The sequence below is a fragment of the Sminthopsis crassicaudata genome, chromosome 3, assembly GCF_048593235.1.
Source record: "Sminthopsis crassicaudata isolate SCR6 chromosome 3, ASM4859323v1, whole genome shotgun sequence".
Lineage (NCBI taxonomy): Eukaryota > Metazoa > Chordata > Mammalia > Dasyuromorphia > Dasyuridae > Sminthopsis > Sminthopsis crassicaudata.
In genome coordinates this window covers 332,453,376-332,470,655 of record NC_133619.1, presented here as the reverse complement: position 1 = coordinate 332,470,655, position 17,280 = coordinate 332,453,376, and the positions used below count along the sequence as shown (strand labels likewise).

At 38.2% G+C, this 17,280-nt stretch overlaps 1 protein-coding gene across 7 annotated transcripts in view; it reads left to right on the top strand.

Annotated features, from left to right (window-relative positions):
• The window catches only part of MYLK (myosin light chain kinase), a 424,364-nt gene that overhangs the window by 219,182 nt on the left and 187,902 nt on the right, over positions 1 to 17,280 (top strand). For all 7 annotated transcript variants that reach the window (XM_074301410.1, XM_074301411.1, XM_074301413.1 and 4 more), the window contains one exon: positions 16,772 to 16,823. In XM_074301410.1, the coding sequence (XP_074157511.1) occupies positions 16,772 to 16,823 (52 nt within the window). The remainder of the gene's footprint in view (positions 1 to 16,771; positions 16,824 to 17,280) is intronic.

The following is a 17,280-nucleotide window of genomic DNA, read 5'->3' as shown; positions in this document are numbered from 1 at the left end:
GAACTCAGGTCTCCCTCTCTTCAGACTCAGCATTCTATCCACTGTGCCATCCAAGAGATTTGAAACTAACCATAATCTGCTCTGGCTAACTCTGTCTAACCACTTGTCTTCCCATCGAAACCTTACATCTCAGGACCCAAGAGTTCAATGAACTAATCAATAGAGTAATTGATAATATAAGGTGAGCTGAAATTATGAGTTGGAAGGGAATTTAGGATAAAATCCTGTTTTGATATGAATTAGACGAGATGAACTCAAAGGCCCCATCCATCTCTGAGACTGTGACCTTGTTTAGTGTTTCTTAAAATGTGCTACGAATTTTGCCAGATATGCTGAAAATGTGAAGATGTGCTTATTATTGATTTTTAAAAGTGTCAATAATTTTGTTTAATAATAAATCTTACTTACCTGATCTATGAAGTATGACAAACATAGTATAATGGGTCCAGCACACCATTAGTTTGTATACACTACTGTCTCTTTGGAAAACTTGAAATTTCAGTAAGAGCATTATTTCAGAAATTGGGAAATGCTGCAAACCAGGGAGGCCACTAGATGATGCCATAGGGCACAGAGCGCTGGACCTGGATTGGACAAACCCGAGTTCAGTTGTAGGCTCAGACCTTTCCTAGTCCTTTGGCCAGGGCAAGTCTCTTTATCTCTGTTTGCCTCAGTTTCCTTACCTACAAAATGGGCACAATCGTGGCCTATATCCCAGAGTTATTGTAAGGACCAAAGAAGATAATATTTGTAAAGTGCTTAGCACAGAGCCTGGCACATAGTGGATGCTATATAAATCACACGCACAAATGTTATATAAATGTTGTACTTTTTCCTTGTCTAGATTTAAGAAAATATTAGAGAAAATGCTAATAATGCAAATTAAACTTAAAAATATCTCATGTGTACAATCTCCTCCCCTCCCATCTTGAGAGCCAGTTGTTAAACATTTACCTGAAAATCACTATTGATGCAAACTAAATAAAACTTGACATTAATCTCTAAACATATTCCATAAATAGATTCCATACTCATAAAAATCTTAACAAAAATGGCCACTCTTATCAAAGCCTCATGTGTATGAAGCTTCCTACTTTCCTGTAGTGTTATCAGTGTAAGAGTTAGGATCCCTGATGACAAAGAATATTGGGCTATAAGAAAGCAAAGTTTGGGTCCAATTATCCTTGTGTTTCATGAATGAGGAAATCCAGAGACCCTTGATTCATTAGAAGTCATCTCCAACCCACACTGAAAAACACTTCCCTCTACAAATATACCTGATCAGTAGTCTTTGGCTGGAGTCCACAGTTTTGTGAGGTAGCTTGTTCAACTTTGAAGTAGTCTGTTCCCCAGGAACAGAGGACAGGGCAGCACTATTAACAGGCACTTCTGTTGTTAAGGAATTTCCCATCTTCTCTCTCTGTAACGCAATGTTAGGACCATGTGCTTCCATGAACATGCAGTAATTCAGAGAGAAACCAGGATGAAAAATGTATATTTATGAAAAAAAAACCCACATCTGAACCACTGCCCTTGATTTCTGACCAGTGTGCAAAAAAACCAACTGCTCTACTCTAGCCCTTCACATAAGAACTAAATCTGATCTGTCATCTGATCTTGGAATTAGAATGTAGGGAATGGTCACTGGTTCTAAGAGCAGACTTAGTAGTGCACATACCTATAGGGCTTTGTGTATGGCAAAACAATTTCTATGGCTCCTATCTTGTGAACTTCACAGCACCCCCAATTCATTTCTAGTGGAGATATCAGAAACGATAGAATGGAAATGACATTTGAGCTAAGTCTTCAAGGATAAGTCAACAAGTGTAGATTGTGGAGGGAACATCCTAGGCAAAGGAAACTATAACTTCTGACTCCAGAATTTTTTTCCTGACTAAGCTCTTAAAGATTTTGTGTCTATTATTTTTTTTTTTATGATAACTTTCCCTAAATCAGGGATGTCAAACTCAAATAAAAACAGTTCCCTGTGGGCTGCGTATTGACTTAGAAAACCACTTATTAACATTATGCTGTATTATATTTGTATGTATTTTGCTAAATATTTCACAACTACATTTTAATCTGGCACAGGCAGGAATTTAGCAAGGCTCCTCCTCTCTAAATCATTAATTTGTACTAGTTTTGAGGAGCAGCTGTGGTATAGTGGTTCTGCTAGGCTACTAGATAGCATAATGACATAGTGGATACAAATCATGGAATTAAGAAGATCTGAGTTCAAATTCTGCCCCAGACATATATTAATTATATAACCCATGGCAAGTTTCTTAATCTGTCAGCCTCAGTTTCCTCATCTGTGAAATGGAGATTTCTTTAAAACCATCTACTTCACAGGGTTGTTGAGAGTTTTAATATGTATAAAATCCTTGGCAAACCTTAAAGTGCTAGATAAATATCGTATTATGTTTTTATTTGAAGACCTGGATCTAAATTCTGGACCTACTACTTAATTAACATTTAATTAATTAATGACCTTCAACAAGTTATTTAACTCTCAACATCAGTTTCATAATCTACGAAATGAGTCTATTGAAATAGATGATTTCTAAGGTCCTTTCCAATGCTAATGTCCCTTGTTTTCTAGGATTTATATAATTGAAAAAGAGGCATAATTATTTCCACTTTACAAAGGGAAAACCTGAAGCTTGAAGAAATTAAGATTTTTTCAAAAGTCACCCGAGTAGTAAAAGGCAGAGTAAGATCAAAATCCTGGACTTCTACTCCCAGAACCATCATTCTTTCCATTGTACAATACTTCCTTATGATTTTTCTTTATAGTATATTCCAATATATCCTCATTTCTATGTTATACTAACATTCTTTTTTCAGTATCTCTATACAAGTGACATTCTAACTTGCATTTTTTGCACTTTTTCATCTTGGCCTCTGTTCTGTAATTTTTAAAAATCCTTTTTATGTTGCTTCTTTCTATTTCTTGATGTTCCCTCTTTGCCCCTTCACTTACTCCTAAATTCTTCACACTGGAAGTACACTCTGCACCTGCAGCCTTGTGCTGCATCAATTGGTTCCTCCAAGAATCTCCTTTTTGAGGAAGATGCACAAACCAGCTATGTCTTCACTCCTTTTCCAGGTATATTATAACTTTCTGGACTTTCTCTTTGATGTCCCTAAGAGAGTAGTCCCCTCCTTATTTTCCCTCTTTATCTTAATCTCCCTATCTCCCTCCTTTCTTCTCAGCTTCTTTTTATGCATTGTTTCTCCCCTCTACAAATATAAGCAGCACTGTGTCTGGGATGCAGCAAGTACTTGATATTTTTTTTTTAATTTGCCTTGTTGCCTTGTAATAATTTGAAGGTAATTAGAAGATCATAGATATCCAAGTTGGAAGGAAACTCAGAGGATGCATCTAGTCTAACTTCCTTGTTTTACTAATGGGGAAACTGAGGCCCAGTGAGATTGAAGTAGTAAGTTACAGATCTGGGACTTGAATTTAGCTCCTCTGACTTGTGATTTTATGTTCTTTTTATTAGATCATAGAGTATCCCCTCTATTTCCTGTGTAGCTGTGACAAAAAAACAAAACCCTCAAAATTTGTCCGTTCATGCTGAACCTTTTCACATTTAATTTAAGGTCCCTGATGGCTTCATACTCAAAACCATTTCTGCTGGGGTAGAATCTTCCTGAGCTTGGATTCTGTTGACAAAGAAGATTTCCTGAGGTCAGGATCTGAGCTTCACATCCAACTTGGGATTGAGTTAGAAAAAATATCATTCTTACTGCATTAATGAGGAAGCTGGGGCTCAGAGAACATTCAGAGAGATCAAGATTCACTTGGGATCATGTGAATGGCTATTAACAGAGCCAGGACATGAACCTAAGAACCCTGAGAGTGAGTCCAGTTTTCTAGACTGTAACAGGACACATTCCTGGTCTTTCAGCCTTGGCCAAAGGTGTTTGATCTCTCCTATCAGCTATCAATAGGGAAATACAGGAGATTGTGCTTGTCTGCTTATTATCACAGATGTAAAGCTGAAAAGACTATCTATCATCTATCCAAATATCTACATCCAATTTGCAATTGAGGCTGGCAGAGATTTAGTGAGATGGATTAAGTGAGGAGGTAAGTGGGGGAGCCAGGATTCACATGCAGATCATGTGGTGGCAAATTTAGCACTTTCTGGTAAAAGTCACATTAACAAATTGATTGGCTTTACTGGAAGATATTCCATTAGGACATTCATAAAATGGCTGTTGTCATGGATTTGGAGTTAGAGAACTTAGTTTTTGCTTTGTGTGCATATGACCTTGTGGTCTTTGGCAAAGCATGTAATACCTCTACAACATCTTCTTTCTCTCTCTCTTTCCTTCTTCTTTCTCTTTCTTTTTCTTCTTTCTCTTTCTTTCTTTTCTTCTTCTTTCTCTTTCTTTCTTCCTTCCTTTCTTCCTTTCTCTTTCTTCTTCTTCCCTTCCTGGATTTGATTGCTGACTCTGCTAGTTTGGTGCGACTTTGGACAAGTCCCTTAACTCTCAAGTTTTTCATCTTTAAATTAAGGATAATAATAACAATAGTTAACATGTACATAATGCTTTCAAATGCCTCATTTTCTTAAAGTGCTGGCATTATCTCCATTTTATAGATGAGGAAATTGAGTTTTTAAGAAATCACAGCTAAGTGTATCTGAGACAGGATATGAATCCAGTTCTTCCTGACTCAAAATCTGACAATCTATTTGCTACATTGCCTACTTGCCTCAAAAAAATAATAATTGCATCACCTATATCTCATGGGTTTTTTTGAGAATTATATGAGATCATATCTATAAAATCATTAGTCAACTTAGTTCATCATTATTTTTATAGCTTTATTCTTTGCTGCAGTTACTTCAGTAACTAGCCTTTCTTTAGTGTTTCTTATGTATTTTAAATACTCACCCCTCTTCGTTATTCCATTTCAATGAAGGTCAACTATAAGACATTTATTAGAGTGTGCTGTGATGTGCAAGAGATTTTACTAAGTGCCTGGGGGTGTTGCTAAGGGTTAGAAATTCTTGTTGGAAAACTAACATGTATCTGTCCATTTGGAGAGACAAGAAGAATAGGAGCCACGTTTGTGATCATGGCAAATGAAAGGCAAGGGCATTCAGAAAGAAGAGAGATCATTATTAGCCACTATGAAAGGAGCAGTATGAAGTCTGTGAGTGGCAGAGGAAATCTTCCTGCTTTGGAAGAGAGAGTTTCCTTATTTAGGAATTTTATATACCAGTGAAATCACAAACTTAGCCGCTATTTGTGAAGTCTAAAATGGTTTCATAGAAGGAGAGGAATCTGAGTTTGGAAGGTGGATAGGAAGAGCCTGGAAGGGGTTCAGGTCAGGAAATAGGAAGCAGCAGCAAGGTACAATGGAAATAGAGGAACTGGATTCACATCTCAGCTGTGTCATTTATTCCTTATTTTATATTGGGCTAGTCACTAAACCTCTCCTGAGTCACAGTTTTCTCATTCCTTCTGTATCTCACCAGCTCTTATCAGTTCAACTCTAATCTCTTTGTAGATGACTTTCAAATTTAGGAGGCAGTTTAGTCTTAAGTAGTCCTGAGTTTAAATCCCAGCCTAGACACTTACTAGCTGTGCAACTTTGGGGTAGTCATTGAATCACTCCCAGCCTCAGTTTTCTTATCCATAAATAAAGTACCTAATGCACAGCAATACTTTGAGGATCAAATTTGGTGATAAGTATAAAGTGTTTTGCAAACATTGAAGTGTTGTATAAATGTTAGTTATTCACTTTCTACAAGTCATGATCAGCTCCTCAACTTTTACCTACCACAACCAATTAATTACTAAGTCTTTTCAATTCAATCTGCCCAATATCAATTCTCCCTACTCAACTAGTCAAAATCTTAATTCAGGTCCACATCATTTTACACATGGACTACTGAAATAGCTTCCTCAATGTCCTCCCTGCCTCCCCTCTCCAGTCTTCCACATGACTCCCAGATTGATTTTCCTAAAGCACAGGTGTGACCATATCACTAACCTGCTCCATAAGCTTCAGTGGCTCTCAATTGCCTTTATAATTGATTGCAAAGACTTTTGTATGAGATCATTGAACATTTTTCGCCATCTAGCTCTAGTCTTTGTTTTAAAGCTTAATGCACATTATTCTCCCTCACCAAATTATCCTACTTCATATTCCCTATGATATATCATATGTATCATCTATGTATAGTGTTCCATGTCCCTTAAGACTTTCATGTCTTTGTTGAGGCTCTCCCCTTTACCAGAATGCTTTCCCTTTTGATTTCTGACTTTTAGACTTCTATGCTCATCCCAAAGCTCATCTTGAGCCACCTTCTACATGTAACACAATGAGTGAGCTACAAAATTCAACCAGATTGAAATGTAATTGGAAAATGTTTAACAAAATAAATAAAAATACAACTTAGATAATGGTAATTTGTGGTTTTCTAAATATGTGGCTGTTAACTTTTACCCAATTGTTCCATGCCACTTTTCTTAGATCCTCTACTTGGTTGGTTCCTTTCTAACTCCCAGCTAATTTCTATCTGTTTACTTTGTGTGGCTTTGCATTTAATAATATATATACTTTCTTCTGTAAAAGTGAATTTTTGTATTTATGCTTAGGAAATGGAATCAAAACACTTGTACCATATTAATGGACTTTGTTGTTTCTTGCCACCTTTCTGATTTCCACATCATACATTTCCTTCTCTTCTATGTGTTGTGTACCCTTTAAGCTGTATGAAATTACAGTCGGTCTCATTTTAGTAGTTATATAAATCCTCTGTGGGTAGCACATAGCAAGTGCTTAAAAAATGTTTTTCATGCATTCTTTCATTTGTACTCCAGCACCCAACATATGGCCAGGATTCAGTAGCAGGCTTAATTAATAGTTTTTGAATTAAATTGAGTGAGAATCAGGCAGCAAGATGGTAGAATGGATAGAATAGTATACCCAAGTCAGGAAGACTTCTTTCCCAAGTTCAAATCCAGCCTTGACATATACTAGCTGTGTGACCCTGTTTGCCTTGGCTTTCTTATCTGTAAAATGAGCCGAAGAAGAAGACAGCAAACCCCTACAGTATCTTTGTCAAGAAAACCCCAACGGGTTCTCAAAGAGTGGGGCAGAACTGAAACGAATAAACAGCAACAATAAAATGCAGATAAAATATATATATATATATATATATATATATATGGCAAGGCATGTTCAAGGAGTCTAATTTGGGTGAAAAAAAGTATTTGCTATTTGCGTAGTGGAATACTGGGAGATGAAGCTGAAATCATGGTCCGGGCTTAGTTGTGGAGGACCTCGAGTTTTAGGCCAAGGAATCCTGCATGCAATATCTTCCACTTGTGCTATGATTAGACTCAGCTTACTTATCGTATCTCTTCATCTCTTCTCTGCATTCCTTCTTAGCTCACCATGTACTTCTCTTTATGAGAAGGTCCCCTAGACCACACACACAGCTGCGGATGATGTGTGGCCAGCCTGGCCTTCCTGCCTTTATTTCTGGGTTTTCCAAAGTTGCTTTCGTTTACATGGCTCATCCTTGTGAGTTTTATCAGCATAGATACTACTCTATAACATTCGATGACCCTGAGTAGAAGAGATTTGTAACTTTTTGAAAGAATTTTCCTTGCTCCAAGTTTAAAAATAGCTTTTCCACTTCTCTCCTTTGTTGGTTGAAGAGTTATTGGGCTAGATTTTTTCTGAGTATTTTCCTCCCTTCTGGGAAGCTCCTCTCAGGGCCCCATAGCAGAATTGTCAAAGAAGCTTTATGATTTGTGTCAAGTGAAGTTAACAGCTTTCACTTTGTCTTATGTCTCTTTCCTTCTTTTTTGAAACTGCACATTTAATATTTAACCACACATTATTGTCTTGGTCATTTCCAGTTTCTTCTAGATTTCTTGGCAAATTGCTGCCAATTGCTTGCTTCAACAATCCTTAGATAAAGCCTTATAGGGAATCTTGGCTCCAAGAGTGACTTTCCTTTTCAAAAAGATTTTATCATGTTACCCACTTTTTGAACTGTAATGATTTAGTTGTGATTCATTTTTATATACTTGATTTTTAAAATTTAAATTAATTTTCCCATTTAAAAAACTCATTTTCTCTCCTTCCCACTCCTTGCCCTTATTGGGAAAAAAAATAACAAAAACAACTCCTTTTGTAGTAAATGATTATAATCAAACAAGATGGATGGGAATTGAGGTCAGAAAGAGTTCTACTTTTTTCCTTTCTCTATTCACATGTTCTGGGGGAAACTGGACCAATAGGTATCAAAGCACCCAATGTGATCAGAAGGAGATAAATCAATGATACTCTAAGGACAAACCATGGATAAACATGATTTAATAGGAACATGGGGGTCAAATCCTTGAGAATTGAGGCAGCTTTAAGGAACACAATTGCTTGCATTGCATAAAAATTTAGGGTATGGATTTTACGAAAGTTCTGGTCCTTGGAGCTTGGCAGAGAGCTATAGCTGAGGGAAACTTCATGAGGTCTTTACTAAGGAAAAAAGGGATTCTCCTTGTCCAAATTTGTGAGGTACTCTCTTATATGTTTCTGAAACATATGTGTGTGCCCCACTACCTTTATACATTTATACTTTTATAGTTTGGACCCAATCTTTGTCTGCAAGGGGACAATGGACCCCAGTTTTGGGGAATGTTTTGAATGTTATATCATACTTAATAATTTTTTTTTCTAAAAGTTAAGTCTGATTGCACTTAGTAAATGTTAATCTAATTGAATTCCAATTTGGAAGTATCCTTCCTAAAGTGTGATTCCTAGAATTAATATTAGAATATTGTTGTCTGACCAGGAGAGAGTACAATGGAGCTGTCTCTTCTTGTTCTACATAGTTTGAGATCAGATCTCTAATTTCAGAGGTTGGTGGAATACCCAATGAGGGATACTCCATTTCTAATGCAAGAGTGTCCTAGAGGAACGAGAGGTTAAGAGATTTTGCCCAGGGTCACATAATCAGGATTGTTAGAACAATATTGTAACCCAAGTCTTCCAGACTCTAAGCCCAGCTCTCTGTACAATATTGCCTCTGTGAAGTATGTTCTCATCGCCTAAGACTACTTCAGGTTTTTTGGGCTCCTGTGTCACCTTGCTTACTGCTAATGATCTTACATTTCACTAAAACCCATCTTTCAATTGTCTGTTTTCATTTAGGATTTAGTTTTTTGACCTACAAGTAAAAGATTTTTACTCTAAGCAAGAGAACAATATTCAAGGCATCTATCAATGGCCTGGCAAGAGTTTCTCTTCTTGCTTTGAACCCTGAGCTATGGGGCTCTTACTTCTATCCTGGTACTTATCTATAACTAAATTTTGCAGCTAGACTAATACTACCCTATATTATATCAATGTATGACAATGCTAGAAAATTCAGCATGATTCAGTTAGATTTAAAGTGTCTGGAATGAAATGAAAATTCAAAATTAAGATAAAATGTGGCAATTAGAAAGAGATTTCATTTTCAAAAATGTAATTCATCTCTGACTTTTAAGGAATACGTCTATTCTGTATAAAGGGACAATACATTTGTATTCATTTATCAAAAATGATTCTGTGTCTGGAAAGCTAAAAGTAATAGGATGAGGGAAGTGTCCTATTCTTCAGCATTTGGAAAAAGGAAAAGGGAATAAGCAAATTTTATTTATGTGCCAGGAACTGTGCTAAGTACTTTATAATCGTTATCTCATTTGATGATTATAACACCACTGGGAGGTAGGTGTTATTAATATCCCTATTTTACAATTGAGGAAATTGTTCTAGACAGAGATTAAGTGACTTGTATGTGTCTGAAGTTGGATCTCAACTCAAGTTTCCCTGACTTTAGACCCAGTGTTCTATCTGTGTTGCCAGTCTGCTTTACACAGCGGCCCCTTGATTAACAAATCACCAGAAAATAACCCCCTGTTTCACAAGGTTTAGCTAGTGGAGTTGTGGTATATCAAGTGCATGTAGTAACAGGTAAGAAGGAAATTGTCCTTGGACACAAGGTTCCTGTGACAGCCTAGTCCAACCTGGAGAGAGAAAAAAGGGAGGACTCTCTTAATGCAAAGCTTCAGACTTCACCTTTTTGGAGGATGCTTTCTCTAACGGTGCAAGTTAGTCTCCTAAGGGGAATGGAAATGGGACCTACTCCACCTTAGCCAGGCTTTGACCTGCTTTCCTATTGCTGCCATATTTCGTTGACTAATAATAGTGAAGTTCTTGACATGAAATGTGTTCCTGGATCAAATCCTCTTTTTTAAATAGCCGGGCTGACTTTAAATAGCCTATGTCTGACTTTTTCTAAGCCAGCTGCCTGATTTCTCTCATGTCCTGATCAGAGAGGTTACCGCCTGCTTCTTTAACAGCTCCCCGAGCTATACATCTGGAGCAGAGAGGCCCTTGTTATATTCTTGAGTAAACTGAGGCCCAGAGAAATGAGTGGGAAAGCCAGAATCGAGTTCCACTCTCTGACTCTGAATCCTATCTTCTCTCCCTTGTGTGTGCTGTTCTGTTTGCTTGCTTGTTTGAGCTGCGAGAAGATCGAACCTGTGACCTACTTCATATATAGGACTCCCAATTAATTGTGTAGGAAACTTACCCCCCAACTCAAATCCACAACTGTTCTGCCTGGGCCACCGAGAAGTCAAGTTACTTGCTCAGCATCCCACAGTTAGCTTGTGTTGGAATTGGAATCAGAACTCAGCTTTTCCTGCTTTCCGTCTGTCTCTGTTGCATTAAATATTATTACATTACATATTACATTAAATATTATTGCTGAGCATTTTTGTGGCTCTCTATTATGATGATGATATTGCTATATATAGCAAAAGAGTAATTATACGTAGTGTTACTGCTGTATATTAAATAATTATATAATTCTGTTACAAATTAAGTAATATTTTAATAATCATGGTGGGCCTTTAGTTTGACAGAGCCAACCAGGGAGATGTGAGTTCAAATCTGACCTCAGACAATTATGAGCGTTTGACCCTGGCTGACTCACTTCACCCTGTGTGCCTCAGTTTCCTCATCTGTAAAATGAGCTGGAGAAGGAAATGGCAACGACTCCAGTATCTCTGCCAAGAGGAGCCCACAGGGGATCACAGAGACAAAGCTGAACAGGTTTGCCAGCAGTGATGGCAGAGAGTATGACTCATCTCTGTAGACTGTATGGATAACTAGGGAGGAGGCCTCATTTATTTTCCTTGTATGACCCCCCCAGCACTGTGGTCTGCTTTCTGCCCTTCCTCCTTGATCCATTTCCTGTCTTCTACTCGGTGATGTAACCCTCATCCAGCAGACAGCACTTGTCATTTTCTCAGGCCACTGCCCCTCTGACTCGGCTCTCTGGGAACGAGTCTCAGAAAGCTTTGTTTTTTAAAAGTTGCTTAAAAACTCAGGCCTGTGACTCTTTTTTTCTGCACGGTCCCCCCAGACCCAGAGTGCATGGAGAAGGGAGCCGGGGCAGCCCCCCATCCCTCAGTCTCCTCTGAGTTGGCTAGCGTCCCCTGGCACAGCTTGCAGAAAGACCCACGCTGCCCCTGACTGTGCTGTCCCTCCATCCCTGCCTGCCCCAGCACAGCGGGGACTGCAGCCAGTGGGCCTGTGCTCACAGCTCAGGGCAACCACGAGCGTCCGCATTTCATCTCTCTGTGCCTCTGTTTCTGTATCTGTAAAATGAGTCCATTGGACTCTGACGTCCAAACTCCTAGCCCTCTCACTCTGTCATGTTTACTTGTTTGTGTTATTAACATCACCAAGGCCTTAAAGGAGGGGAGGGGACCGGTTCCTCTTCGCATACTAGCAAAAGAGATGAGTGCTCCTGCTAGGTTTTATCATTCCCACTGTGCACGCTAGTGTGCTAACACTTACGTCTCCAAAATCTCCCTTAATTATGTTGCTCTTCTTTCCCCACACTCTTACCTTCACCTTGCTCCATGTCTTTTTTGCAAGACTCATGTCTCATGTGTTCATTTCCATTTCTTCCTATTTCCTTCCTCCCCTTCAATTGATTCTATTTGATTTCTGTTCTTCTCCCTCCCTGCCTTTTGCAGAATTAACTTTCCTTGTTGTTTTCTTGTTTCCTAAGGAAATTTCCTTCCAGATAGATAGATGTATAGACAGACAGACAGGCAGACCTATAGATAATAAATAAATTGATAAACATATAATAGATAATAGATGTAGATAGATAATATAATAATGATAAATGAGACAGAGAGAGAGAGAGGGAGACATTGTGTGTGCATGTGTGTGTGACAGACAGACATTGAGAGGGAGGGAGGGAGACAGAGAGAGAGAGAGAGAAAGAGAGACAGAGAGAGAGAGACAGAGAGAGAGAGAGAGAGAGAGGAGAGACAGAGAGAGAGAGAGAGAGACAGAGAGAGAGAGAGAGAGAGAGAGAGAGAGAGAGAGAGAGAGAGAGAGAGAGAGAGAGAGAGAGAGAGAGAGAGAGAGAGAGAGAGAGACAGAGAGAGAGAGACAGAGAGAGAGAGACAGAGACAGAGAGAGACAGAAAGACAGAGAGAGAGAGAGACAGAGAGAGAGACACAGAGAGAGAGACAGAAAGACAGAGAGAGAGAGAGACAGAGGGAGACAGAGAGAGAGAGAGACAGAGAGAGAGAGACAGAGGGAGACAGAGAGAGAGAGACAGAGAGAGAGAGACAGACAGAAAGAGACAGAAAGACAGAGAGAGAGAGAGACAGAGAGAGAGAGACAGAAAGACAGAGAGAGAGAGAGAGAGAGAGAGAGACAGAGAGAGAGAGACAGAAAGACAGAGAGAGAGAGAGAGAGAGAGAGACAGAGACAGAGAGAGTGAGACAGAGAAAGAAAGAGACAGAGAGAGAGAGTGAGACAGAGAAAGAAAGAGACAGAGAGAGAGAGGAAGGGAGAGAGGAGAAGAGACAGACAGACAGAGACAATAGTTTCTTCCCAATGCCTTTTTTTTTTTTTTCTTGGCTCTGCTTTCTTCACTCTAATTACTTCACACAAGCCTTTTCAGATTTATCTGAGTTCTTGTTATGTATCATCCTTTTTAGTGTCTTAAGAAATTTTATCTGCATACTATCATTTATTCAACTATTCCTTAGTCATTAGGCACATACTTTGTTTCTTAGTTTTTATCCCAAATAGTACTGATCTGCACATTTCTGTACATGTGATTTATTTTCTCATAGTCAGTAATCTTCCTAAGATAAGCTGCTCTTCATGTAATCTATCTTTTGTTGCTTAATACCCAACTATTTTCAGTTGTGTCATTTTGGAGCATCAACAGCTAAAAACTCAAGCATCATCTTCTTCCAGTCCCTTTAGTAATTAATTTTCTCATCTTTGTAATTTTCTTGATAATACCAGGGTTGTTTGGTTTGTATTTCTTAAGTTATAACAGAAATGAACTTTTTTTTCATTTTGTTATTGATTACGTCCTTCCTTTTGAAAGGTGTTTGTTTATATCCTTTAATGAATTGCCTTTTTAAAATAGCTCTTAATTTTGTTTATATATGTTCTTTATAACTACAGACATTTTTGCACATATATTCCTTTTACCTTTTTTATGATCTCTTTAGCATTCAGACCCAATAGACGCTGCTGGATCAAAAATTATACATAATTTGATATCCCTTTGCAGCCCTTTTTTTTTTTTTAATTTTTACAGTTAATTTGATTTAAACTTTTGAATTTCAAATTCTTTTCCCTCATCCCTCTCTGAGATGTTAAGCAATCAGATATAGGTTATATATGTATGCCATCATGTAAAACATTTTCTTATTATTTTGAATAAGAAGACTCCAATAAAAAAAACAAGTCATGTCAGTCTGTATTCAATCAATATTCGTTCTTTCTCTAGATACAGATAGTAGTATGCTTCATCATTAGTTCTTTGGGATTGCCTAGGATCATTGTATTGCTGAAAATGGCTAAGTAATTCACAGTCTTCATCAAACAAAATCGTTGTTACTGTATGCATAAGTTAATGTAAGTCTTTCCAGGTTTTTCTGAAACCATCCAGCTTATCGTATCTTACAGCACAATAACATTCGGTTAACATTCGGTTACAATCATATATCGTAGCTGGTTTAGCCATTCTCCAAGTGATGGACATCCCTTTGATTTAATTCTGTGCCAACACAAAAGGAGCTGTAACAATAGTATTCCATTGTATTCCTATGCCACAATTTGTTCAGTAATTCTCCACTTGATAGACAGCAAGCTCTTTGCCAGACCAAAAATGATGCCATAAATAGGTTTGTATGTCTTTCCCTTTATCTTTGATCGCCTTGGTATTTATGACTGGTTTTTGTCATTATGGGTTAAACTATATTTTAGGAATAGAGACTTTTCTCATAGAGTCCCAAATCATTTTGCACCCTTCTTTTCTTTACTTCATGTTCTTACAATTCCACCCCAGCCCTCTCACCAACCCCAGCCACTCATTACAGAACTAGACTAGCTTCTTTCTGTTTCCTCTGAACACCTTTCTTGTGTGCTTTCTTTTCAATAGGAATACAGAGGATGCTGGACTTCAAGTCATAAAAACCTCAGTCCCAATCCCACCTCTCAAACACTCACTAAGTGTGGGACCCTGATGAAGTTATTTCATTCCTCTTGGCTTTAAATGTCCCAACTATACAATTACAAGGTTGGACTCAATAACCACTTCCTTCCACCTCTAAATCCATGATCTAGTCCGTTATTTTAAGGAAGAACTTCATCCTCCCAGACAAACTAGAGAAGGATTAGGGAATCATTTGCTAAGGCAACCATAGGTAATGATGAACTAAAAGCTAGATACAACAGCCTTCCACCCTTTGAGTTGTATAAGTTGATAATTTTGTATGGCCATAAATATCCAAATGAACAAAAGGTTTTGCAGCTGTCAATGCTGAAAAATTACCCATGCATATATCTTGTAAATAAAAAGCTGTAATAATTTTTAAAAATAATAAATAAATAATAAAAAAAATAAGTATCTGAATGGCCCTTGGCAGAATAAAGATTCCTCACTCCTGAACTATGTTGTGGAAAAAGTGATCTTCAGTAAGCCAACTTTTACTATGCATCTTCTTTGTTCTGTACATAGTCACTGGGGAAAGAAATACAATGAACAAAACAATCCTTCTGTGAAGGAGTCACTTTTCAGTAAGGGATTCAGCAAGTACATACATAAGTCCATGCTAAACAAAACTAAAGAGAATAAATACAAAGTAGTTAAGTGCAACATAGTTGAGGGTCCAGGCACAAGTTTTGGGGAATATCAGGGAGGTTTCATATAGATAATAGTAATTGAGAAATGTCTTAAAGGAAGAAAAAATGCTTTGAGGCAGAAGTAAGAAGGGATGCATCCCAGGAATAGTGTTCAGATTGTTTAGCGGTCCAGAAATTGGAATTGGAGTGCCGTGTGACGGGCAGAAAGGATCGTTTGACTGAGTCACAGCTTCTTACCTTTTCTAATAAAGAAACCAACATGCATTTCATAATACAGTGCTGTTTCCTGGATCTCCTAGGAAAAAAAAAACATCTTGCAATCTTTTCAGGTCATTGGAATGTTCTCAATTCCCATACCTATTTAAAGGAGATCTTTGATTTGTTTAAGAAAGAGGCTTATCTGAGTTTTGTGTCATTATTATTAATAATGTTTATCCAGGACTTCTCTACTTTTTCTCCTACATTCTGGAATGCCTAAGTATCGATCTGTAGAAGGTCATGGCGATGGAAGTCAGTTCCATCTAGGAAAGAAATATTAATCAGTTGGTTGAGAGAAATGATACATCTCAAACTTTTTTTTAAAAAGTCCCTTGGTCGGAAAGGGACCTGTGTGTGCCAAAATGTTTGTGGCAGCTCTTTTTGTTGTAGCTAGAAACTGGAAGTTGAATGGATGTCCATCAATTGGAGAATGGTTGGGTAAATTGTGGTATATGAATGTTATGGAATATTATTGCTCTGTAAGAAATGACCAACAGGAGGAATACAGAGAGGCTTGGAGAGACTTACATGAACTGATGCTGAGTGAAATGAGCAGAACCAGAAGATCGCTGTACACTTCAATGCTGTATAAAGAGGTATTCTGATGGAAATGGATATCTTCAACATAAAGAAGATCCAACTCACTTCCAGTTGATCAATGATGGACAGAAATAACTACACCCAGAGAAGAAACACTGGGAAGTGAATGTAAACTGTTAGCACTACTGTCTATCTACCCAGGTTACTTATACCTTCGGAAGCTAATACTTAACGTGCAACAAGAAAATGGTATTTACACACATATATTGTATCTAGATTATACTGTAACACATGTAAAATGTATGGGATTGCCTGTCATTAAGGGGAGGGAGTAGAGGGAGGGAGGGGAAAATCTGGAAAAATGAATACAAGGGATAATGTTAAAAAAAATTACTCATGCATATATACTGTCAAAAAATTATAAATAAAAAAATGTTTATCAAACACCTATTATGTATCAGACACTAAGTGCTGAATATAATTAAATATTAGTATTAAATATTATATAAAGGCTCCAAAATGGGAATGATCTGCACTGCCATTGGAAATGCTCAAATATGGGGGGCAGCCTGAGCAGAGGAAAGAGATAGGAGATGGCATTTTGTGTATGAACCCAACCGGTTAATTTACAAAGTGGGCCATAAGCATGCACTCCAGCCCTCAGGATTGGACCTCCATCGCCTCCTTTGCTCAGAGTCTGTAGGATGGACCGATGCCCTTAACCTTTCCTGTTTGGTTTCCTATTTGCAGGAAGCTCTGCGAAGATGTCTAGAGGAGAGTCTTCTGGTGTCAAAGTCCTGGGGTGAGTGTAGTACGAAATGTCAGCAATGTGGGAGTGACCGCTTGTGGCCCGAGTGATGCTTCCTTTGTTGTGTTGGAGAGAGAATCTGGGATGTTGAAGGGCAGTCATCAGGAGGAGAGTGCAGTGGGGAGGAGGGTGCCCTGGTGAACGTAATTAGGGGACATCCCTGACCTGAGCATTGTTTCGCTCTAAGACAAGTCTTCTCTTGATTCTTTAAGAGACCGAGTAAGTTGATGACTTAGCCATTGAATTCTAGGTGAAATAGAAGACAAAGCCAGTTTTCTTGTGTGAAATAGACCCACAACAGAACCAAGGTGTTAGCCTAGAAAGCAGAGAACCTGAAGGTCTGATAAAGGAGCCTCGTTTCTATGCCTTTCTCCACAGGACTCCTTGGACACTAGAGAAGAGATTCAGAGTTTTGAGAGGGAACCAGGAGGGAGAGGACTGTAATCTCAAT